The 24,079-nt window shown below is 41.5% G+C and overlaps 1 protein-coding gene across 6 annotated transcripts in view; it reads left to right on the top strand.

The window, feature by feature from the left end:
- Positions 1 to 24,079, top strand: part of fermt2 (FERM domain containing kindlin 2) — a 160,534-nt gene that overhangs the window by 109,428 nt on the left and 27,027 nt on the right. For all 6 annotated transcript variants that reach the window (XM_073039856.1, XM_073039851.1, XM_073039857.1 and 3 more), the window contains 3 exons: positions 17,257 to 17,391; positions 20,626 to 20,675; positions 22,996 to 23,120. In XM_073039856.1, coding sequence (XP_072895957.1) covers positions 17,257 to 17,391; positions 20,626 to 20,675; positions 22,996 to 23,120 — 310 coding nt within the window. The remainder of the gene's footprint in view (positions 1 to 17,256; positions 17,392 to 20,625; positions 20,676 to 22,995; positions 23,121 to 24,079) is intronic.

Here is a 24,079-nt window from a genome sequence, read left to right as displayed (position 1 = left end):
TATTGCGAATGCTTTTTTTCGAACCGTGCCTCTAACACGGCTACTTTTAAATATACATATGTATCGGTAACACACAAATTACGTTGCATATACTTTTTTACTGAACAGTGCACGAACAACATTCCAATATCTCCTAACGACGTAAAAAAATATATACTGCAGCCTACCAGGAAAAGTTATTGATCGCCTTTAACTTAAAAGCAGCGTTTTCGCTCGGGTAATGTGCTCGGCTAATGTGCTCCCCCCCACCTTCCCATTTATCGCAAACCGGTATTTCCCACAAGACGCAGCGAAACCGGATGTGATGTCATAGTATCCCGGGATGTACAGAAAACAAATAGATAGATAGATACTTTATTCAACTAGAAAATACTAACAAATGAATTACTAAGCGAAAATATTATAAACTAAATAACTGCCATAAAGGCAGCACAATGCTTTTCTTCGAGTGTTTTCCATGTTGATGAGGGTGAGTACAAATGACTGATTTACAATAATTTAATTGTGAAAGTGCGCTTGATTTATCGTACAATTTCATTGGACCTCTGTGAACTACTCATCAATTTTATTGGTCTACTGTTACGAGGCAAAATGTTTTTGGCGGCATGAAAAAAAACCATGCATTAGCCGCACTGTAGTAAAGGCCACAGTGTTCAAAGCTGTTCAAAGCGTGGGAAAAAAGTAGCGGCTTATAATCCGACATCTACGGTAGTTACTCTAAGGTACAAATGAGTGGGGGAGAAAAGAGGTAGTGTTCATGGACTATTCAGAAATCCGATGAAAGAGGGAAAGAAGCGGCACACACACTAAGTACTGCAGGAACTCAGCAGATCAGACAGCCTCAATGGAGAAGAGTACCGTAGATTCCGGACTACAGAGCGCACCTGATTAAAAGCCGCTGGCTCTAATTTTAGAAATAAAATCAATTTTTTAATTGTAAAGGCCGCACCGGATTTTCGGCCGCAGGTGTCCCACGTTGTAATATGAGATATTTACACAGAAACATATTACACGTGAGGATTTTTTAACTTTTAATTAAATCCATATGGTAACAAAAACAAATACATATTGCAAATGCTTTTTTTCGAACCGTGCCCGTAACGCGGCTACTTTTAAATATACGTTGCGTATACTTCTTTACTGAACAACATTCCAATATCTCCTAACGACTGGTAAAAAATATATATACTGCAGCCTACCAGGAAAAGTTATTGATCGCCTTTAACTTAAAAGCAGCGTTTTGGCTCCGCCGCTCGACCCCCTCCTTTCCGTTTATTCGCAAACGGCGTTTTCCCACAAGACACCGCGAAACCGGGTGTGACGTCATAGCATCCCGCGATGTAGTACAGAAAACAAATATGGTTAAAACTCTTCTAACTTTAACTAGAAAATGAATTACTAAGCGAAAATATTATTATCTAAATAACTGCCATAAGGCAGCACAATGCTTCGAGTGTTTTCCATGTTGATGAGGGTGAGTACAAATGACTGATTTACAATAATTTAATTGTGAAAGTGCGCTTGATTTATCGTACAATTTCATTGGACCTCTGTGAACTACTCATCAATTTTATTGGTCTACTGTTATGAGGCAAAATGTTTACGAGGCGGCATGAAAAAAATCATGTATTAGCCGCTCCGTATTAAAGGCCGCAAAGTTCAAAGCTGTTCAAAATGTGGGAAAAAAGTAGCGGCTTAAAATCCGGAATCTACGGTAATCAATTGACATTTCAGTCTGAGACCCTTTGTTAGGACTGGAAAGGTAGGGGAAAGCAACCAGAATAATAAGGCGGTGAGGGAAAGGAGTACAAGCTGGCAGGTAATGGGTGAAACCAGACGATGGGCGGGGTGGGTGGGGGAGGGAAGGTGAATTGAGAAGCTGGGAGGTGATAGGTAGAAGGGGTAAAGGGCTGAAAAGAAGGTATCCATTAAGAGCGGAGAGTGGATCACGGGAAAAAGGAGGAGAGGCACCAGAGAGAGGTGATGGGCAGGTGAGGAGAAGAGAAGGCTTAAAGGGGAACTGGTATGGGGAATGGAAAGTAAGAGAAAGGGGAGGGGAAAGAAATTGCCAAAAGCTGGAGAAATTGATGTTCATGCCATCAGGGTGGAAGCTGCCCAAACAGAGTTGCTCCTCCAACCTGAGAATGGCCTTACTGTGGCAGTAGAGGAGACCGTGAACCAACATGTCAAAATGGGAAATCAAGTTGAAATAGGTGGCTACCAGGAAATCGTCCTTTTGTGGCAGATGGAGAGAAGGTGCTTGTTGAAGTGGTCCCCCAATCTACGTCAGGTCTCGCTGATGTAGAGGAGGCTACAGTAGGAGCGCCAGATACAGAAGATGATCCTAACAGATCACAGGTAAAGTGTCTTCTCATTTGGGAAGGACTATTTTGGGCTCTGAATGGTGGTATAGGGGCAAGTACAGTACTTGTCCCACTTGTGTTCAGTACTAGGATATGGAGGCTAGTAAGTAAAGACAAGAGGAACTCTATTTCCTGTTATGGAGACAGGAAGCTGTTCCTAAATCATTGAATGTAGGGTTCGGTTTCCCCTCCCTGGTGGTAATAATGAGAAGACACCGTCATGAATGTAAAGAGAGTCGAACAGTGCAGTAATCATGCACCCTTGAGGTGCCCCTGTGCGATCCTTAGTGAGGAGGAGATGTTATTACAGATCAATACTAACTGGTCTGCCGCTGAGTACGTAATGGGTGCAGTTGCAGAGTGAGGGACAGAGGTACAGGCTTTGAAGCTTATTGACTGGTACTGAGGGGATGATGGTGCAGAATGCTGAGCTGTAATCAGTACACAGCAGCCTGGCAGGTTTTGCTGAAAACTAGGTGCTCCATGGATAGTGGAGAGCCAGTGAGCTTGTGTCCTCTGTAGAGCTGTTGCGGTGATTGGTTCCAGGTCCTTGTTCAAGCTAAAGTTAATTCTAGCCATGACCAACATCTCCAACCACGTCATTATGGTAGATGTAAGTGCTACCAGTCAGCTTGGAAGCTTCACCCAGTTCAGTAGATCAAAGTAGTCAGGGGGTACTGTGGTTATTCAACTAAATGAATGTAGTTCTCTGTTTATGACATGAAGATCCACTGGTTGTTTTAAAATGCAGTCAATTAGTTCTGTTAACATTGTAGCCACTATTGAAGACAATTGAATTGGCTAGTTGGGCAACACAGAGAGAATGTTTTTTGATAAATATTGAATGGTAGTGGAGTGAACTCAGAACAGTGGGAGAGCTTGGCTTCCCTTCGCTTGGTTTTATACATCAGGACAGGTAAACAGATTCTTCGTTTAACTCTGTATCCAAGAGGGTGCTTCACTCACTGCGCTTGCTTTGTTTTGCAAAACAGTGAAGCACCCTGGGAGGGGAAAAGAAAGTGACCAAACCTAGATCAGATTTTGGTTTTGTTTTGTTTGTGTGTGTGTGTGCCATCTATGTTGTTTAAATTTAATTGTTCTGTGCTCGTTGTTGGTTCAGACCCAGAATGCCAACTTTAATGAAGTGAGTTTCTTTTTAACCAATGTATCCTTCACCATGGTTCTCTGCCATTGAATATGATGATGCAGTAGTTTATTGCCAACCATGGAGAACAATAAGCACATGTTATAGTAACTAGGCACTTAGTAGAACTTAAATAAAACCATTCTCTTTGCAGTTCAGTCCAAATGATAATTTTAATGATTTTTAAAGATGCTGCAATTTTGTTTCCCTCATTTGACTTTGTATTCGGCCATTCAGTATTAGAAATGCAAACGATTGTTTCTATGCCTATTAAAGCACTTTTTGTCATTTTTGTGTGTCTCAGCATTCTGAGAAAATATGATGCCAATTTACAGGCTGCTTCTATGCATTTATTGACAAGTAAATAGCATTTTGTAGCTGTGTTTTCCACATCAATGGTTGCAAATCCTGTCCCGCCACCACTCCCCTCACCTTGCATTCTTCCTTCTACCGATGTTCTCAGTTGTCAAAAGCTTTAATTATCGACAAATGTTGAAACAAATGTTAAGCGCTGAGTGCATCTACTATTAAGGGTTTTATCGACCAAAAGAGAAATCTGGATTTTTTTTGTCCTTGTGTTTTTTTACCTCCCACAGGTGCCCTTCTTCCTTCCCTTTTGCCCATGGTCCACTCTCCTCTTCTATCAGAGTCCTTATTCTCCAGCCCCTGATCTTTTCCACCTATGATATCTCAGCTTCTTACCCTTCACCCCTCCCCCAGCCACCTGACTTCATCTATCACTGAGCTTGTATTCTATCCCTCCCCTCCCCACCATCTTATTCTGCCTTCTTCCCCTTTCCTTACTAGTCCTGATGAAGAGTCTCTGCCCGAATCATCAACAGTTTATTCATTTCCCTATTTGCTGCGTGATTTGTATGTGTGACACTTGTTTTTTTTCCCTTGGTGACAAAAGATTTGAGGTCCCAAGCATCTTATTTTACAGAAATGAGCAGATTTCAACATTTGGCACAGTATTTTATTGAGGGTATCGGTTTAGACCAGAAGACATTAAGGCAGAATTAGGCCATTCAGCCCATCGAAGTATTCGGGCATTGAATATTGGTGTTCAGTTCATCTTAGAAACCCAATGTATTTTGTGATGCATAATCTTGACACTTTAGGAAAAATTTGGATATGGAATGTGAAATACCAAACATCAGAACGGGGAAGAAATGGGATCTGAGTGACTTTGACCATGGAATGATAATTGGTGCTGGATGGGGTGGGGGGGGGGGGGCAGGTGGTTTGAGAATCTCACAAACTGCTGTCCTAGTATTTTTACACACAACGGTCTCTAGAGTTTGCAGAGAATGGTGTGAGAAACAAAAAAAAAACATCCATTGAGCAACTGTTCTGTGGGCAAATATGCCTTATTAATACGAGAGGTCAGAGGAGAATGGCTGATTCAAGGTGACAGGAAGGCGACAGTGGTGTGCCGAGAAGAATCTGCGAATGCACAGTACAGCAAAACTCAAAGTGGATGGACTACCGCAGCAGAAGACCACCAACATAACTCAGCAGCCACCTAATAAATTAGTCACTGAGTAAATATGCAGTAAATGCACTTTTTATATGACATTTTTTGATCAGAGGAGTCATTGGAGTTCAAAATGGAGATTTGATAGTATAGGAGGATGAAATAGATGACCGTAAATTCCACTTCTTTCATTACTAGAATAAAAATATTGCAAACCCAATTTGAATAAGATCTTATATGCATAACTCTCAACATACTTTAATTTAAGGAAAAGATGATCCATCCTGGACAAACTGAAGCGTAATTTCAATTGAAAGGAAACATATGTAATGATAAAAAGATTATTGGTAAGATGAGAGATTGGGAAAATGCTAAAATCAAGCATTGGATAACTAGCTAGTTAATAGAGATGTACTGTATATGAAAGGAATTGTTAAGACAAAAATGATGAGACAACTGAGCCATTGAGAAGTGAGCAAAAGGCAAAGACATTGAACAAATATTTTCTATTTTTCTTCACAGCAGATGATGAAATGGTCTCAATAACTAGATGATCACGACAAAATGGAATGAGGAACTTAAAACAACCATTATCATTAAATAACTTATAAACAAATGGGATTAAAAACTGGCCAATCCAATGTCTTATATCCTAGAATCTAAGAGCAGAAATGGTGGATGCTTTGGTGATGATTTTCTAAAATTCACATGTTACTACAAAGTTCCCCACAGAATATAAAGTTGCAAATGAAGTGCAAGACAGGCGGGAAACCAAAAGCACTTCTATGAGCTGGCTAACCTATCATCTGATCATGGCAATCCATTCTTAGGAAATAATAACAGGACATTTAGAAAATCATAAGATAATTCAACAAAATTGTCATGGGCTTTATGCAAGGGTAATATAGTTTGACAGATTTATTCTTATCAGGATGTTACTAGTGTGGTGAATAAGGGTAACTTGCAGATATGTTCAATTTGGATTTCCAAACAGGATTTGACAAGGTGCCATGTAAAAGGTTATTGCAAGAAGAAAGAAGCTTATTGAGGGGAAGCTTGATACATTGGTAGAGTAATATCTAACGAACACAACTCCATATACAGTGGCATGCAAAAGTTTGGGGTGTCAAAATTTCCTGTTACTGTGAATAGTTAAGTGAGTAGAAGATGAACTGATCTCCAAAAGTCATAAAGTTGAAGATGAAACATTCTTTTCAACATTTTAAGCAAGATTAGTGTATTATTTTTGTTTTCTACAATTTTAGAGTGAGGAAAAAAAGGAAAGGAACACCATGCAAAAGTTTGGGCACCCCAAGAGATTTGAGCTCTCAGATAACTTTTACCAAGGTCTCAGACCTTAATTAGTTTGTTAGGGCTATGGCTTGTTCATAGTCATCGTTAGGAAAGGCCAGGTGATGCAAATTTCAAAGCTTTATAAATACCCTGACTCCTCAAACCTTGTCCCAACAATTAGCAGCCATGGGCTCCTCTAAGCAGCTGCCTAGCACTCTGAAAATTAAAATAAATGACGCCCACAAAGCAGGAGAAGGCTAAAAGAAGATAGCAAAGCATTTTCAGGTAGCCGTTTCCTAAGTTCGTAATGTAATTAAGAAATGGTAGTTAACAGGAACGGTGGAGGTCAAGTTGAGGTCTGGAAGACCAAGAAAACTTTCCGAGAGAACTGCTCGTAGGATTGCTAGAAAGGCAAATCAGAACCCCCTTTTGACTGCAAAAGACCTTCAGGTAGATTTAGCAGACTCTGGAGTGGTGGTGCACTGTTCTACTGTGCAACGGCACCTGCACAAATATGACCTTTGTGGAAGAGTCATCAGAAGAAAACCTTTCCTGCGTCCTCACCACAAAATTCAGCGTCAGAAGTTTGCAAAGGAAAATCTAAGCAAGCCTGATGCATTTTGGAAACAAGTCCTGTGGACTAATGAAGTTAAAATAGAACTTTTTGGCCACAATGAGCAAAGGTATGTTTGGAGAAAAAAGGGTGCAGAATTTCATGAAAAGAACACCTCTCCAACTGTTAAGCATGGGGGTGGATCGATCATGCTTTGGGCTTGTGTTGCAGCCAGTAGCACAGGGAACATTTCACTGGTAGAGGGAAGAATGAATTCAATTAAATACCAGCAAATTCTGGAAGCAAGCATCATACCGTCTGTTTTTTTTTAAAAAAGCTGAAGATGAAAAGAGGATGGCTTCTACAACAGGATAATGATCCTAAACACACCTCAAAATCCACAATGGACTACCTCAAGAGGCACAAGCTGAAGACTTTGCCATGGCCCTCACAGTCCCCCGACCTAAACATCATCGAAAATCTGTGAATAGACCTCAAAAGAGCAGTGCATACAAGACGGCCCAAGAATCTCACAGAACTTGAAGCCTTTTGCAAGGAAGAATGGGTGAAAATCCCCCAAACAAGAATTGAAAGACTCTTAGCTGGCTACAGAAAGTGTTTACAAGCTGTGTAACTTGCCAAAGGGGGTGTTACAACCTTCTGACCATGCAGGGTGCCCAAACTTTTGCTTCAAGCCCTTTTCCTTTTTTGTTAATTTGAAACTGTAAAAGATGGAAATAAAAAAAATTAATCTTGCTTAAAATATTAAAGAAATGTGTCATCTTTAACTTTATGCCTTTTGGAAATCAGGTCATCTTTTACTCACTTAGCTATTCATAGTAACAGAAATTTTGACCAGGGGTGCCAAAATTTTTGCATGCCACTGTAAATGGGTCATTTTTGACATAAAAGGCTGGGGTCTGTTTTTGGCCTATATCTAGAACTAGGAGGCATGGTTTCAGAACAAGAGGATGCCCATTTAAAACAGGGATGAGAAATTTCTACTTTGAGGTTGGAAACCTTCTGAAATATTCCAGTCTAGTATCTGTGGAATCATTGAATATATTTACAGCCAATGAGTAAACTCTTCAACTACCCAGGAACCTTGGACTTTGGAGTGGATTATTCAGGAATTGTGAAGTAGACTTGATAATTGTAATTCCAGGTTACTACTGAAAATCTAAACTTACATTAGATCCCTCATTTTCTGGCTCTTGCAATCTTCACTGCACACTACCATTTGTCAATGCAGAATTTCTGTGTATAAACTTATGCTGTTGTACTGCTTAGCTGTAATGCTTAAGGGAGAAAATGCCCCCAAGCAGATCAACTGAAGTTAAGTGATCATAGCAAGTTGGTTGAAACCTTTGAGTGAGCTTTAATCTGACATACTGGTGGGATCCAGTGGAGCTTTATTGTATAGTGTTAATCCAGTTCATAGACTGCACTAGAGTTGTGTTCTGCTCTGTAGCATCTCTGGTTACAAGAAATAGTGTTCAACTTCTGGAGCAAGTCTGTCAGCATCTACAAAGAGAAAGAAGTGATTTAAAATTACTTGAAAGGATTATAAGGAATCTTAATAAAGCAAGATCACCGGACAAGAGCATAGTTCAGTGCATGCAGACTTTGTTGATAGCAAACTGGTACACGATGGAAATAAATGACAGAATAATTTTGAGGTTTTTTTTTTAATATGTAGAAGGACATGGGAGAAGTGCTGGGGGAAAGTGAGCTTAACTATCAGCATTATTGTATCCTTACTGGACAATATGGAATGTGTTCCAGTTCCCACAGAACTGCATTCTGCATTGGAATGCATTTGTTGAATATCAATATATTCATCTGAATTAATTTCAGTGTGTATATTTCATTGCAAGGAGTACTGTAGGAAATGGGGGTGAGCTGAGGGCATGGATCAGCATGTGGCATTATGACATTGTAGGCATTAGTCAAACGTGGAGGAAGAGCTGGACTGGCAGCTCCGTGTTCCAGGTTTCTGTTGTTTTAGATGTGATAGAGTGGGAGGGATTAAAGGAGGAGGGGTTGCACTACTTGTTAGAGAAAAGGTCACGGCAGTGCTCAGACAGTACGGACTGAAGAGCTCACCTACTGAGGGTATATGGATGGAAATGAGAAATAAGAAAGGGATGACCACATTAAGGGGTTTTATTATGGTCCACGGGATTTAGCGGAGCAAATTTGTAGAGAGATCGCAGGCTATAGCATGAAACATGCGGTTGTGATAGGTGATTTTAACTTTCCACATATTGACTGGGAATCCAATTCCGTAAAAGGGCTGGATGGGATAGATTTGTCAGTTATGGTGAGCAAAGTTTCCATTATCAGTATATAGAAGTTCCAACTAGAGAAAGTGCAATACTAGATTTCCTTAGAGGGTGAGACAGGGCAGGTGACAAAACATTGCGTAGGGGAACAATTTGCATCTAATGATTATAATTCCATTAGTTTTGAGACAATTATGGAGAAGGATAGGTTTGGTGCTTGGGTTGAAGTTCTAAATTGGAGAAAAGCTTATTTTAATGGTATCAGAAAGGATCTGGCAAGTGTGGATTGGGACAGGTTGTTTTCTGGCAAAGGTGTATTTGGTAAGTGAGAGGCCTTCAAAACTGACATTTTGAGAGTACAGAGTTTATATGTACCTGTCAGAATAAAAGGCAAGGATAACAGGTTTAGGAAACTTTGATTTATGAGAGATATTGAAGCCCTGGTTAAGAAAAAGGAGGAGGTGCATAGTAGTACAGGCAGGTAGGAACAGATGAGGTGCTGCTGAAGTATAAGAAATGTAAGAGAACACATAAAGAAGGAAATCAGGAGGGCTGAAAGAAGGCATGAGGTTGCTCTAGCAGACAAGGTGAAGGAGAATCCTCTTGTGTTCTCCAGATATGTTAAGAGCAAAAGGATAGCAAGGGACAAAAATGGTCATCTGGAAGATCAGAGTAGTCATCTAGCATGGAGTCGAAAGAGCTGGGGGAGATCTTAAATGGATTTTTTTGCATCTGTACTCTGGTGTTGGACACAGACTATACATGTGAGTCAGAGCAGGAATGAGGTCATGGATCATATACAGACTATAGAGAAGGAGGTGTTTGCTGCCTTGAGGAAAGTCAGGGTTGGTAAATCTTCAGGGCCTGACATGCTGTTCCCTTGGACCCTGTGGGAGGCAAGTGCAAAATAGCACAGGTACTAGCAGAAATATTTAAAACTTCCTTAGTCACAGGTGAGGTGCCGGAGGAGTGGAGGGTAGCTAATGTTCTGTTTAAGGAAAGTATGTGGTAGGTAGTGCCTAATCAATTTTAAGAGTCTTTGAGGAAGTTACCAGGAAAGTTAATGGAGGTCAGGTAGTGAATGTTATCTACATGGACTTTAGCAAGGCCTTTGACAAGGTTCCACATGAGAAGTTGGTCAAGACGGTCCAGTCGCTTGAGTTGGTAAATGGCAGATGGAAGTTAGCACAGATAATTGTGAGGTAGTAAACTGGATTAGAGTCGGCTTTGTGGGAGAAGCCAGAGAACCGGACCAGCTGGAAAAATGGGTTGGTAAATGGCAGATGGAATTTAATGCATATAATTGTGAGGTAGTAAACTGGATTAGAGTCGGCTTTGTGGGAGAAGCCAGAGAACTGGACCAGCTGGAAAAATGGGTTGGTAAATGGCAGATGGAATTTAATGCATATAATTGTGAGGTAGTAAACTGGATTAGAGTCGGCTTTGTGGGAGAAGCCAGAGGACTGGACCAGCTGGAAAAATGGGTTGGTAAATGGCAGATGGAAGTTAGCACAGATAATTGTGAGGTGTTGCACTTTGGAAGGACTAACTAAGGTAGGACTTACACGGTGAGCAGTAAGACACTGAGAAGCATGGTAGAACAGCGGGATCTGGGAATAGAGATCATAATTCCTTGAAGGTGGCATCACCGAGAGATAGGGTCATAAAGAAAGCTTTTGTTACATTGGCCTTCATAAATCAAAGTACCGAGTACAGGAGTTGGGATGTTATGTTGAAGTTGTAAAAGATGTTGGTGAGGCCTAATTAGGAATATTGTGTAAACACGAGGAAATCTGCAGATGCTGGAAATTCAAACAACAACACACACAAAATGCTGGTGGAACACAGTCAGGACGAAGGGTCTCGGCCCGAAACGTCGACAGCACTTCTCCCTATAGATGCTGCCTGGCCTGCTGTGTTCCACCAGCATTTTGTGTGTGTTGTAGGAATATTGTGTGCAGTTTTGTCACTACCTACAGAAAAGATTTCAATAAAATTGAAAGAGTGCAGCAAGAATGTACAAGGATGGTGCCAGGACTTGAGGTCTTGAGTTACAGGGATAGGTTCAATAGGTTTGAAACTATGACAATTAAAGAGGAGGAAGTACTGGTGCTTTTAAGGACTATAAAAGTGGATAAATCTTCAGGTCCTGACAGGATATTCCCTAGGACCTTGAAGGAGGTTAGTGTAGAAATAGCAGGGGCTCTGACAGAAATATTTCAAATGTCATTAGAAACGGGGATGGTGCCGGAGGACTGGCGTATTGCTCATGTGGTTCCATTGTTTAAAAAGGGTTCTAAGAGTAAACCTAGCAATTATGGGCCTATCAGTTTGACGTCAGTGGTGGGTAAATTAATGGAAAGTATTCTTAGAGATGGTATATATAATTATCTGGATGAACAGGGTCTGATTAGGAACAGTCAACATGGATTTGTACGCGGAAGGTCATGTTTGACAAATCTTATTGAATTTTTTGAAGAGGTTATGAGAAAAGTTGACAAGGGTAAAGCAGTGGATGTTGTCTATATGGACTTCAGTAAGGCATTTGACAAGGTTCCACACGGAAGGTTAGTTAGGAAGGTTCAATCATTAGGTATTAATATTGAAGTAGTAAAATAGATTCAACAGTGGCTGGATGGGAGATGCCAGAGAGTAGTGGTGGATAACTGTTTGTCACGTTGGAGGCCGGTGACTAGTGGTATGCCTCAGGGGTCTGTACTGGGTCCAATGTTGTTTTTCATATACATTAATGATCTGGATGATGGGGTGGCAAATTGGATTAGTAAGTATGCAGATGATACTAAGGTAGCTGGCGTTGTGGATAATGAAGTAGGCTTTCAAAGTTTGCAGAGAGATTTAGGCCAGTTAGAAGAGTGGGCTGAACGATGGCAGATGGAGTTTAATGCTGATGAGTGTGAGGTGCTACATTTTCGTAGGAATAATCCAAGTAGGACATACATGGTAAATGGTAGTGCATTGAAGAATGAAGTAGAACAGAGTGATCTAGGAATAATGGTGCATAGTTCCCTGAAGGTGGAATCTCATGTGGATAGGGTGGTGAAGAAAGCTTTTGGTATGTTGGCCTTTATAAATCAGAGCATTGAGTATAGGTGTTGGGATGTAATGTTAAAATTGTACAAGGCATTGGTAAGGCCGAATTTGGAGTATTGTGTACAGTTCTGGTCACCGAATTATAGGAAAGATGTCAATAAAATAGAGAGAGTACAGAGGAGATTTACTAGAATGTTACGTGGGTTTCAGCACCTAAGTTTCAGGGAAAGATTGAACAAGTTAGGTCTTTATTCTTTGGAGCGTAGAAGGTTGAGGGGGGACTTGATAGAGGTATTTAAAATTATGAGGGGGATAGATAGAGTTGACATGGATAGGCTTTTTCCATTGAGAGTAGGGGAGATTCAAACAAGAGGACATGAGTTGAGACTTAGGGGGCAAAAGTTTAAGGGTAACACAAGGGGGAATTTATTTACTCAGAGAGTGGTAGTTGTGTAGAACAAGCTTCCAGTAGAAGTGGTAGAGGCAGGTTCAGTATTGTCATTTAAAGTAAAATTGGATAGGTATATGGACAGGAAAGGAATGGAGGGTTATGGGCTGAGTGCAGGTCAGTGGGACTAGGTGAGAGTAAGCATTCGGCACGGACTAGAAGGGCCGAGATGGCCTGTTTCCGTGCTGTAATTGTTATATGGTTATGGTTTAGACTTCATTCCCTAGAGTGTAAAAGAATGAGGGGAGATTTGATAGGTTTACAAAATTAAGAAGGATATAGATAGGGTAAGTGTGAGCAGGCTTTTCCCACTGAAGTTGGGTAAGACTAGAGCTAGAGGTTATGGGTTAAGGGTGAAAAGTTAAATATTTAAGGGGAACATGAGGGAGAACTTCTTCACTCAGAGTGTAGAACGAGCTGCCAGTGGAAGTACTGGATGCATAGTCGGTTTCAACATGTCAGTGAAATTTGGATGAGTACATAGATGGGAGGGGTTTTTAGGGCTATGGTCTAGGTGCAGATCGTTGGGACTAGGCCGGCTAATAGTTTGGCACAGACTGGCTGGGCCAAAGGGTCTGTTTCTGTGCTGTAGTGTTCTATGACTTTATAACACTTGAGTATATACACTTCCAAGCCAGTGCCAATGATCTGGGATGTTAACAAACTAACATTCCTTTGATGTCATGGTGCACTTCTCTGGGGATTTGTAGAATGTGAACAATCTATATATAACTATAGTCTGATTTAATGTGCTGTACTACTTTAAAATTGCTTCTGAACCAGTGCTTGCACTGAATGGTTAAAAGTTCAACCAAATTTATTGACTTTGATATGTGAGGCGAGTGAATGGGTTCAGATTATGAAACTTTGCTGATTTTTTTTAATGTGGCAACAATAAAACACTGCAAAAAAGACATAACTTTTTTGTTAAGTCTATCTCAGTCGCTCCAGTTCATTTTTCATTGTTGAAACTGAAAAATGTTTCACACCTTTTAAAATTGAAGCAGGAGCATATATTTTATGAATTGCGAACACTTCCTTTCCTTTGTTAAGTGCTGAATGATGATGCTTGTTGCTATTCAGAGGAACAGATGAAATTGTACACGACGCACTGAAAGTCCATGTGCAGATCTAGGAATTAATGAGGAAGAATGATAGTCTGTTTACCTTTATTGCAAGAGAACTTCAGTACAATAGTAAGGCCCTGTGGCTGCAATTATGTCGGGCCCTGGTGAGACTACATCTGGAAAACTCTACACAGTACTGATCTCTCTCTACCCAAAGAAAGAAGTAATTGCAATTGAGGGAGTGCAGTAGAGGTTCACCAAATTAATTCCTAGGACAGCAGTTTGACTTATGAGATGTTAAGCAGACTGAAACAATACTCTTGAGTTTAGAAGAATGAGAGGTGTGCAAAAATGCGATATATAACATTCTTAATTTCCAACAGGGTGTACGTGGAGTTGATTCTTACCCTGGCTTGGTTGTTTTGTGCCAAAAGTCAACGATTCTCATTAAAGGCTGATTTATACTTGTGTGTCGCATCTACGCTGTAGGGTACCTACGCCATAGGGTGACGTGCACCTCTCCAGAAAAATTACTCTCGCGTTGCAGCGACGCAGACTGCAACAACTGTGATTGGTCCACTTGGTAGCATCGCGTTTCCTCCTACACATTTCCAGTTGCTTCTTCTCTGCCACGTCTGGAGGCTGTGCGTACACCGATGCGAAATAGATGATCCAAATTGTCAAATCTACCTGCCAACATGTGAAAATGTTTGAAATGCATTTCCTCATCCATGTCTCTCATGAAGAAACTCAACACAGTGGCATAGAAACCCCACCGCCAACTAGCATTTTGGCGCACACCAACGCATGGGAAGCAGAAGTGAAAATCAGGGTTACGGCGTAGGCTGCGGCATAGCCCATACGCACAAGTATAAATCAGCCTTTATTAACAGTCATTTAGAACTGAAATTAACAGATATTTCTTCATCTGGTAGATCATTTTTTGAAATTCATTAACCCTATTCCCTGTACCAAAAATATTTTCAGGAACTCAATAGATTTTCTTTTGTATATTAAGACAATCTGTGGTTTGGGCAGGAAAAAAAATGGTAATGAAGCAAAAGATCAGGTCATGGTGTTATTAAATGGTTTAACGATCACAGGAGACCAAATGCCCTACTCCTTTCATTTCTTAGCATCATAGATTTGTCAATGATTGAAGAAGTCTGCAGTCAAAAAGTTATGGGTTTTGAGCATGATGTGTTAGCATAAGGACTGGTGTAGGCTTTAGAATGAACAGTGTGAGCAGGATGAGGGTGTATCCCATCAGATAGTGTAGGGAAAATGCTGGAATCTAATAAGGAAGTGTTGGTATAGGAAACCTGGGAAATAAGATTGGGCTGAGACAACATGCATGTATAAAAGAAAAAATTATTGTAAAGCATGGTGCAATCTTTTGGTTTTGTAACTGGCAGAAAAGAGTTGAGACAGTTTATGCAACATATTGGGATTTTAGGAATCCTTCGATAAGGTGCCATATGAGATGACAATAAATTCGAAAATGCAATGAGTTGAGGATCGTGCTAAAGTGTAGACAGAGAATTGATTTGCAATAGAAAACAGTGGGTACAAATGCTGAATCAATGAGTCCATCAACTTTGCCTCCAACTTCCATTCTGCCCTCAAATTTATCTGATCCATTTCCAACACCTCCCTCCCCTTTCTCTATCTCACTGTCTCTGTCTCTGGAGACAGCTTATCTACTGATGTCTATTACAAACCTAGAGCCTCTCACAATTACCCGGATTATACCATTTCATACCCTGTTACTTAAAAAAGTACCACCCCCTTCTCTCAATTCCTCCGTCTCCACCACATCTGCTCTCAGGATGAGGCTTTTCATTCTGGAACAAAGAAGATGCCCTCCTTTTTCAAAGACAGGGGCTTCCTTTCCTCGACCATCAACTCTGCCCTCAACTGCATTTTGTCCATTTCACACATGTCTGCTCTTACCCCATCCTCCCATCACTGTACCAGAGATAGAGTTCCTCTTGTCCTCACCTACCCTCCCACCAGCCTCTGCGTCCAGCACTTAACTGTCCGGAACTTCCGCCATCTCCAATGGGATCCCACCACCAAGCACATCTTTCCCTTCCCCGCCCCCCACTTTCTGCTTTCCGCAGGGATTACTCCCTGGTCCACCTGTCCTTCCCTACTGATCTCCCTCCTGGCACTTTATCCGTGCAAGTGGAACAAGTGGAACCTGCCCCTACATCTCCTCCCTCACGACCATCCAGGGTCCTAAACAGTCCTTCCAGGTGAGACAACACTTCACCTGTGAGTCTGTTGGCCATATACTCTGTCCAGTGCTCCCAGTGTGGCCTCCTGTATATCGGTGAGACCCGACGCAGATTGGGAGACCGTTTTGCCAAACACCTACGCTCTGTCCGCCAGAAGAAGCAGGATCTCCCAGTGGCCACACATTTTAATTCCACGTCCCATTCCCATTTCAACATGTCAGTCCATGGCCTCCTCTACTGTTGCGATGAGGCCACACTCATGTTGGAGGAACAACGCCTTATGTTCCGTCTGGGTAACCTCCAACCTGATGGCATGAACATTGATTTCTCGAACTTCCAGTAATGCCTCCCCACTCTCACCCTCTCCTTCACCATTCCCCATCCTCTTTTCCCTCTCTCACCTTATCTCCTTGCCTGCCCATCGCCTCCCTCTGGGGCTCCTCCCCCCTTTCTTTCTTCCATGGCTTATCCCAACCTATCAGACTCCCCTTTCTCCAACCCTGTATCTCTTTCACCAATCAACATCCCAGCTATTTACCATCCCTTCCCCTCCCAGTTTAACTTATCACCTTGTGTTTCTCTCTCCCCCCCCCATCTTTTAAAGCTACTTTCCATCTTTTTTTCTGCAGTCCTGCCGAAGGGCCTTGGCACAAAATGTCAACTGTACTCTCTTCCATAGATGCTGCCTGGCCTGCTGAGTTCCTCCAGCATTTTGTGCATGTTGCTTGGATTTCCAGCATCTGCAGATTTTCTCTTGTTTGACAAATGAGTTATGCTTTGATTGGGAGGCCAAAGATAATGGGATCGCCAGAGACTGATACTGGATTCCAGCTGTTCACAATCAGTAATTTAATTAAGAATATCAAATGTAATGTAACTATTTGCTGATGATACAAAGCTGTGTTGCAATATGTGGGGAGGCTTCGATGAAAACACAAGTTGACCGAACAGACTGGACATGAAACATAATGTAGAAAAAAATGTGAGGTCTTCTGTTCTCTGCTGCCTACCTGAAAAGGAAGATGAGGACTGAATCTTGGAGCTTTCAGTCAGTCCTCTGCTGGCCCCAGCCTGGTATATGTTCTCCAGCCTCAAGTTGAGCTTCAACCACAAACTTTTTTGGTTGAGAATGTCATACCTAAGCCAAAACTGACATCTAACAACCTAGTAAAAGGGCCAGCCTTTAAAATAGACAATGTCATCTCGAGTTCAGTTTAATATAGTACTATAGATTTTTTTCCCCTCAGATTCTGTACTATGTGCCATAATGTTTATGGGAAGAATGAAACTGCTTGTTTAAAATACTCAAATCAAGTGGCATTTTGTTTCCCCCAGTACCACATCAATAAATTATCTATTATGTCATCTGAGAATCACATGAACAACAGTGAAAAAGAAGTAGATGAAGTCGATGCGGCCCTTTCTGACTTGGAGATTACTTTGGAAGGTGGCAAAACGTCAACCATTCTGGTATGTTACATCTCAGCTGTATTTTTATTACCTTGTGGTTAAAAAGAAACAGAGTTTGAGTGAAAAAACATCATCAAGATTGTCTGATTCAAGATAGTCTGATAGTTAGCGTGTTTCTACAAATACAGCATCTGGTAGCGAGATCAATCCAAGATACTGACAGCCAGTTGAGTCACTTTGTCAGAAACATCTACGCTAAATTTGCGATTGCGTACAAATAGAATGTAGAAGTAAACTAGTCAATTTGCTGATAACACAAGTATTGGTGGAGGAGTGGAGAGCAAAGGTTGTAGAAAGATGCAGTGAGACAGGGACCAATTGGAAAGTTGGGCAGAGTAGCGGTAATGGAATTGAGTCCATTCAAATGTGAGGTAATACATTTGGAGACATCAAGTGCTAACAGGACTTACACAGTAAATGACATGGACAACTACAGTGTTGATGTACGGACGAACCTGGGTTGCAGGTTTGTGGTTCCCTGAAAATGCTGAGCCAGATAGATTGAGTAAGGAAGAAGGTATTCAGCATGCTTGCCCTCGTAGGTCAAGGCATTAAGTCAGATTGCAAATGTACACAGTTTTCACTTTGTGTATTGTGTACAGCCTAGGTTGCTATGCCACACGAAGGATGTGGTAGCATTTAGGAAAAGTGAAGTGGTTCAGCAGGTATTGTCTGGCATGGAGGGCTGCAGTTATAAGAAGAGTTTGGATATGCTGGGATTATACTGTTTAAAGATTATCTGTCACGTGTACGTCGAAACATCAAAACATGCAGTGAAATACATCATTCGCGTCAACCAACACAGTCCAAATATATGCTAGTTATACGGTTTAAAGATTATCTGTCACGTGTTCATCGAAACATCAAAACATACAGTGAAATACATCATTTGCGTCAACCAACACAGTCCAAATATATGCTAGGGGCATCCTGCAAGCATCGACATGCTTCCGGTGGCAACATAGATAAGTCCATGATATACCTTTACTAATCCGCATGTCTTTCGAATGTGGGAGGAAATCAGAGCAATCACACAATCATGGGGGGGGGGGGGGGGAGGATCATTAAAACTCCTTTCAGGCTGCGGTGGGAATTGAACCCCGATCACTGGTGCTGTAAAGCATGACTCTAGCCACTGAATTGTGAGGAGCATAGATATGGAAGATAGTTGGAGTCTTTTTTCTGAAGGTGAGGAAGCCCAAAACCAGAGGGCATAAGTTTAACGTAAGGGGGAGAAATTTAAGAGAGATGTGAAGGGCGAGTTGTGCTTATATGGAATTAGCTGCCTGAGAAAATGGTGCAACCAAATAGATCTGCAGTGTTTAATGGAATTTGGTCATGCACTGGGATAAGAAAGGAACATAGGTGTAATAGAGTTTTGGAAAGCATCAAGTTGGTTAAGTCACTGGGACCAGAGGAGATGTACCCCAGGCTACTGTGGGAAGTGAGAGAGGAGATTGCTGAGTCTCTCAAGAACAGGAGAGGTTCGGGAGGATTGGAGGATTGCGAATGTTGTTCCTTTATTCAAGAAAGGGAGAAGGGATAGCCCAGGAAATTTTTGACCGGTGAGTCTTACTTCAGTGGTTGGTAAGTTGATGGAGAAGATCCTGAGAGGCAGGATTTATGAAAATTTGGAGAGGCATAATATGATTAGGAATAATCAACATGACTTTTTCAAAGGCAGTTCATGCCTTACGAGCCTGATCGAATTTTTTGAGGATGTGACTAAACACATTGATGAAGAAAGAACAGTAGATGTAGTGTATATGGATTTCAGCAAGGCATTTGATAAGGTACCCCATGCAAGGCTTATTGAGAAAGTAAGGAGACATGGGATCCAAGGGGACATTGCTTTGTGGATCCAGAACCCGCTTGCCCAAAGAAGGCAAAGAGTTGTTGTAGACAGGTTATATTCTGCATGGAGGCCGGTGACCAGTGGTGTGCCTCAGGGATCTGTTCTGGGACCCCTGCTGTTTGTGATTTTTATAAATGACCTGGATGAGGAAGTGGAAGGATGGTTTAGTAAATTTGCTGACGACACAAAGGTTGGGGTTGTGGGTAGTGTGGAGGGCTGTCAGAGGGACATTGATAGGATGCAAAACTGGGCTGAGAAGTGGCAGATGGAGTTCAACCCAGATAAGTGAGAGGTGGTTCATTTTGGTAGGTCAAATATGATGGCAGAATATAACATTAATGGCAAGATTCTTGGCAGTGTGGAGGATCAGAGGGATCTTGGGGTCCCAGTCCATAGGATGCTCAAAGCAGCTACGCAGGTTGACTCTGTGGTTAAGAAGGCATACGGTACATTGGCCTTCATCAATCATGGAATTGAGTTTAAAAGCCAAGAGGTAATGTTACAGCTATATAGGACTCTGGTCAGACCCCACTTGGAGTACTGTGCTCAATTCTGGTTGCCTCACTACAGGAAGGGCGTGGGTGCAGAGAAGATTTACAAGGATGTTGCCTGGATTAGGGAGCATGCCCTATGAGAATAGGTTGAGTGAACTCAGCCTTTTCTCCTTGGAGCAACGGAGGATGAGAGGTGACCTGATAGAGATGTACAAGATAATGAGAGGCATTGATCATGTAGATATTCAGAGACTTTTTCCCAGGGCTGAAATGGCTAGCACTAGAGGGCACAGTTTTAAGGTGCTTGGCAGTAGGTACAGAGTAGATGTCAGGGGTAAGCTTTTTACGCCGAGAGTGGTGAGTGCGTGGAATGGGCTGCCAGCGGCGGCAGTGGAGGCGGATACAATAGGGTCTTTTAAGAGACTTTTGGATAGGTACATGGAGCTTAGAAAAATAGAGGGCTATGGGTAAGCCTAGGTAATTCTAAGGTAAGGACATGTTTGGCACAGCTTTGTGGGCTGAAGGGCCTGTATTGTGCTGCAGGTTTTCTATGTTTCTATGTAATGTGGGAAAACAGGATCAAGTATTGATGGTGTTCAGAGTAGACATGAATGATTGGGGTTGAAAGGCCTCTTTGTGTGTAGTACAACTCTGACGCTGAATATCATACTTAAAATATCCTGCTAAAATATCCCAACCTATGTTGTCTTCCAAGTGCAAAAAACACGATAATAATTTTTCTTTGCTAAAACCTGTACCTGCCACTTTCATACTAGAAAATATTTGAAATATGCAGTTCATTAACCTTCAAGTAGTTCACTAACCAAAAATAGGTTTTATCTTTTCAAAATTAGCTTGTTAACTCAGAACTTATTCTTGTTTCAGGGTGATATCACTTCTATTCCTGAACTGGCTGACCATTTAAAAGTGTTCAAGTAAGATTTTCATTTTCCATTGGCATATTTTGCTCCCTTTTGGGGCCTTTTAATTTCTTTTCCTCACTGACAGAAAGAGTGTTTGTTCAAAATGAGCAGATTGCTGTATTATCCACTAGTCCTCTCGTGCTTTGCTGTCTTCATTACCAATGGTCCTCTCTTTTTATGAGAAATAGAGAACAGATTGAACTTATAAAAGCTTTGCTTGTTCAATGTCATTTGCTCCTATGAAATGAGCATTGTACTGGGTAAGTCTTAACACAGTCCAGCTTTTTAAAGTTGATATTTGCTTTGCTCTGCATTTTACTGATGTACCTGATATCTTTTCATCTGTTTAAATAACCACATCTGAATGGCACAAAGACACAGAATACTGTGTATCATGTGCAACCACCTGTGATGGGAGGGGAGGGAACCAAAGGCTAACTGTGTAAAGTAAGCTGATACCTTGCACAATGCACCCTTTGAGCCTGCTGCAAACTACAGTGATAGGGCATATTTTAATGAACCTCTATCTATACCAGTTATCATAATCATCGAATAACATGGTCGGTAATGTTCCCTGTGTCCAAATCTCATGAGTTTTCTCCAGGGATGAGCATTTCTACGTGTGTAAAGGCACAATTATTGGTCACGAATAGGGAGTAAACGTCACCTCCTCTTATATTCTTGGGAGAAAGGGAGGGAAAACTAGGAAATGGATGAGACTTGTAGGATAAAGATGTCATGACAGCTGTCTTTAAAACTTCAAATTATTTGACAATTCTAAGATCTGCATTCCCCAGTTGGACATTAATTGGCTTTTCCTGATGGGTGAAAGCTGTTGGTGTCTTGTTGACTCCAAGAGTATAATCTGGGATCCAAGAAATGGTGATGTAGTGGTAGGCATTAGTAAATGGGCTATTGGACTGTGGCTGTGCTGGGAGATGGGTAATGCTGGTTGTGACTGCCTGCTAAACAAGTTAGGATAGTCAGCAGTTTTGACAATAACTGAGAAAGAATTGCCATTGCTCCACTAGGCAATAGGCTGAGTATGAAGTTCACACATCCTTGCAGGTTGTAGCTAAACCTTTTAACTTAATTCCCAATGGCATGAACATTGAATTCTACAGTTCTGGGTAATCTACTCCCCCTCTCTCCACACCCTCTCTCCTCATAATTTAAGCAGGCCGTCTCACGCATACCCAACACCAGACTCCCCACCCCTTGCTCCATATCATCCAGTTTCTTCCTTCTCTTTCTCTTCCACCACTGCTTCTGCCCGTCACCCACATGGTCACCTTCTCCCACTGTTCCCATCTCCACCCTTTTGGTGAAGATTATTTGGTTCCATGCTGCAGCCTTCTTTTCCTATCAGATTCCACCTTCTGCCCCCTTTGCCATTGTTGCATTACCACCTCTATTGGACTCTATCAGACAATCACCCCTCCTCACTCTGATTCACTTGCCAGCTTCTGCCCCACCTCACCCCTCCCCCTCACATCCATCTCCCCTACAAACTTTCAGTCCAGGTGCAGGGTCTTGATCCAAAACTCAGCCCCTTTCCCTCTGCAAATGCTGCCTGGCCTGAGTTCCTCCAGCAGTTTGTTGTGTTTTGCTATTTTAAATCTTTTCCTCAGTTTTCCCTACTGCTTGATGCTTGTCTTCATTGATCGATTCCAATCTTCACAGTGGTGAAAAAAATACCTTACCTCACCCTTCTACCCCCGCCCCACTTTCAGTTTTAATATTCTACCCAGGTGCAGAAGTACATGTACAATGTAATTATCCGATCATTTGCCAACAAGTTGATGAGTTTTTTTTTCCCTTCTTGACATTTATAGATGATCTAAGAGTAAACTCTTGGCTCAGTACCCAAAAGGGCAATCTCTCAATTGACAGTTGCAGTATTTGACCCCTGGAAGCTAAGGGTTTTCCATGGACTTTAACAACAGTAAAACTTTTTGCAAAGATCTGTAAAGTATGACAGCAATGCTCATGGTAGTCTTATTTGTTTTCAAAGGATTTTCTTCTCTGTGGCCACCAAAATAGTACGTTTAAAATTTGAGAGAGTGTGGTAGTAGTGATATATTTCTTTTGGCAGAGAAAATCCCATTAGTTATACAATTGTGTTATATATATGTGTGGTAAATATTCTGTCATTTTCATGATTTGATACTAAAATTATTTGTTAAAGTATGACTTCAGTGACTGCAGACAATAAATCTAGTTGATAGCTCGGGTGGAAGTTACATTGTTGGAATTGTTAAACTCGTGTTGACCCGCAAGTGGTTTATATGCTAATAGATATTTTTCTTTGAAAATATCCTTCTGCCTGCAGACCAAAGAAATTAACATTGAAAGGTTACAAGCCATACTGGTGTACATTTAAAGACACATCCATTTCCTGCTACAAAAGTAAAGATGAATCCCACGGACCTCCAGCTCATCAGATGAACTTGCGAGGTGAGGGTTATGTTTTTGATGCATCAGAATGCCATGGTTCCCAATGTCCAACAAAGGCTCAACGGCTTTAAGGGAAAGCAATGCAACTTGCATAGTAAAATGGGGGGGGGGGGGGGGGGGAGTGAAATGGATATTGAGTAACATAGATCCCATGAATTAGAACTAATAAATTCTTCTACAGATGAAATTAATGAACTCTGATATTTTCCAGTGGAATCTGGAGTCAATGCTCCTATGATAAAAGCAGCTAAGAACTTGCTTTCTGCAATTCTGTTTTAGAAAATCAGATGGAATCCGGCCATAACTGTGATAATGCTTCAATTCAAATACTATCTGCAGGTCATGGTTAGAAATATTGTAATAGAAGCATTATGTTCCTTGAACTGCTGGAGAAACCCAGCAGGCCAAAGATCATCAGTGGAAAGCGAAACAGCTTCAGGCCCCAGAACCTTTCTCAGAAATCTGCTGAAGTGTCATTGTCCTGAAACATTGACTTTGTTACTCTTTTCCACAGATGTTGCTGGACTTCCTGGGTGTTTCCGGCATTTTTTTGTTTTTATTTCCAATTTTCTCCATCTGTATTTTGTTCTTTTTATATTCCTTGTTAAGACAGCCCAACAAAAACAAAATCAGTGAGGCAACCACCTACTACCCCTCCAACATCTTCCCTCTGGGAAGGCAGGGAGATCTCCGGTGTCCCTGACTACTACACCTGCAAGAAGTGCGTTCAGCTATAATCTCTTTCAGACCGTGTTAAGGAATTGGATCTGGATGAACTCCGGATCATTCAGGGACTGAGGGGTGGATCAACAGGCCATGCAGGGAGGTAGTTACACCCAAGGTACAGGACGTGGGTAACTGGGTCACTGTCAGTAGAGAGAAAGGGGAGAGGAAGCCAGTGCAGACTACCTCTGTGGCTAATTCCCTCAACAACGGGTATACCACTTTGGATACTGTTT

This window comes from Hemitrygon akajei, chromosome 3 (assembly GCF_048418815.1).
Source record: "Hemitrygon akajei chromosome 3, sHemAka1.3, whole genome shotgun sequence".
NCBI classification, from domain to species: Eukaryota; Metazoa; Chordata; class Chondrichthyes; order Myliobatiformes; family Dasyatidae; genus Hemitrygon; species Hemitrygon akajei.
Note: the sequence above shows the minus strand (reverse complement) of the source record. Positions and strands in the feature narration are given on the sequence as shown.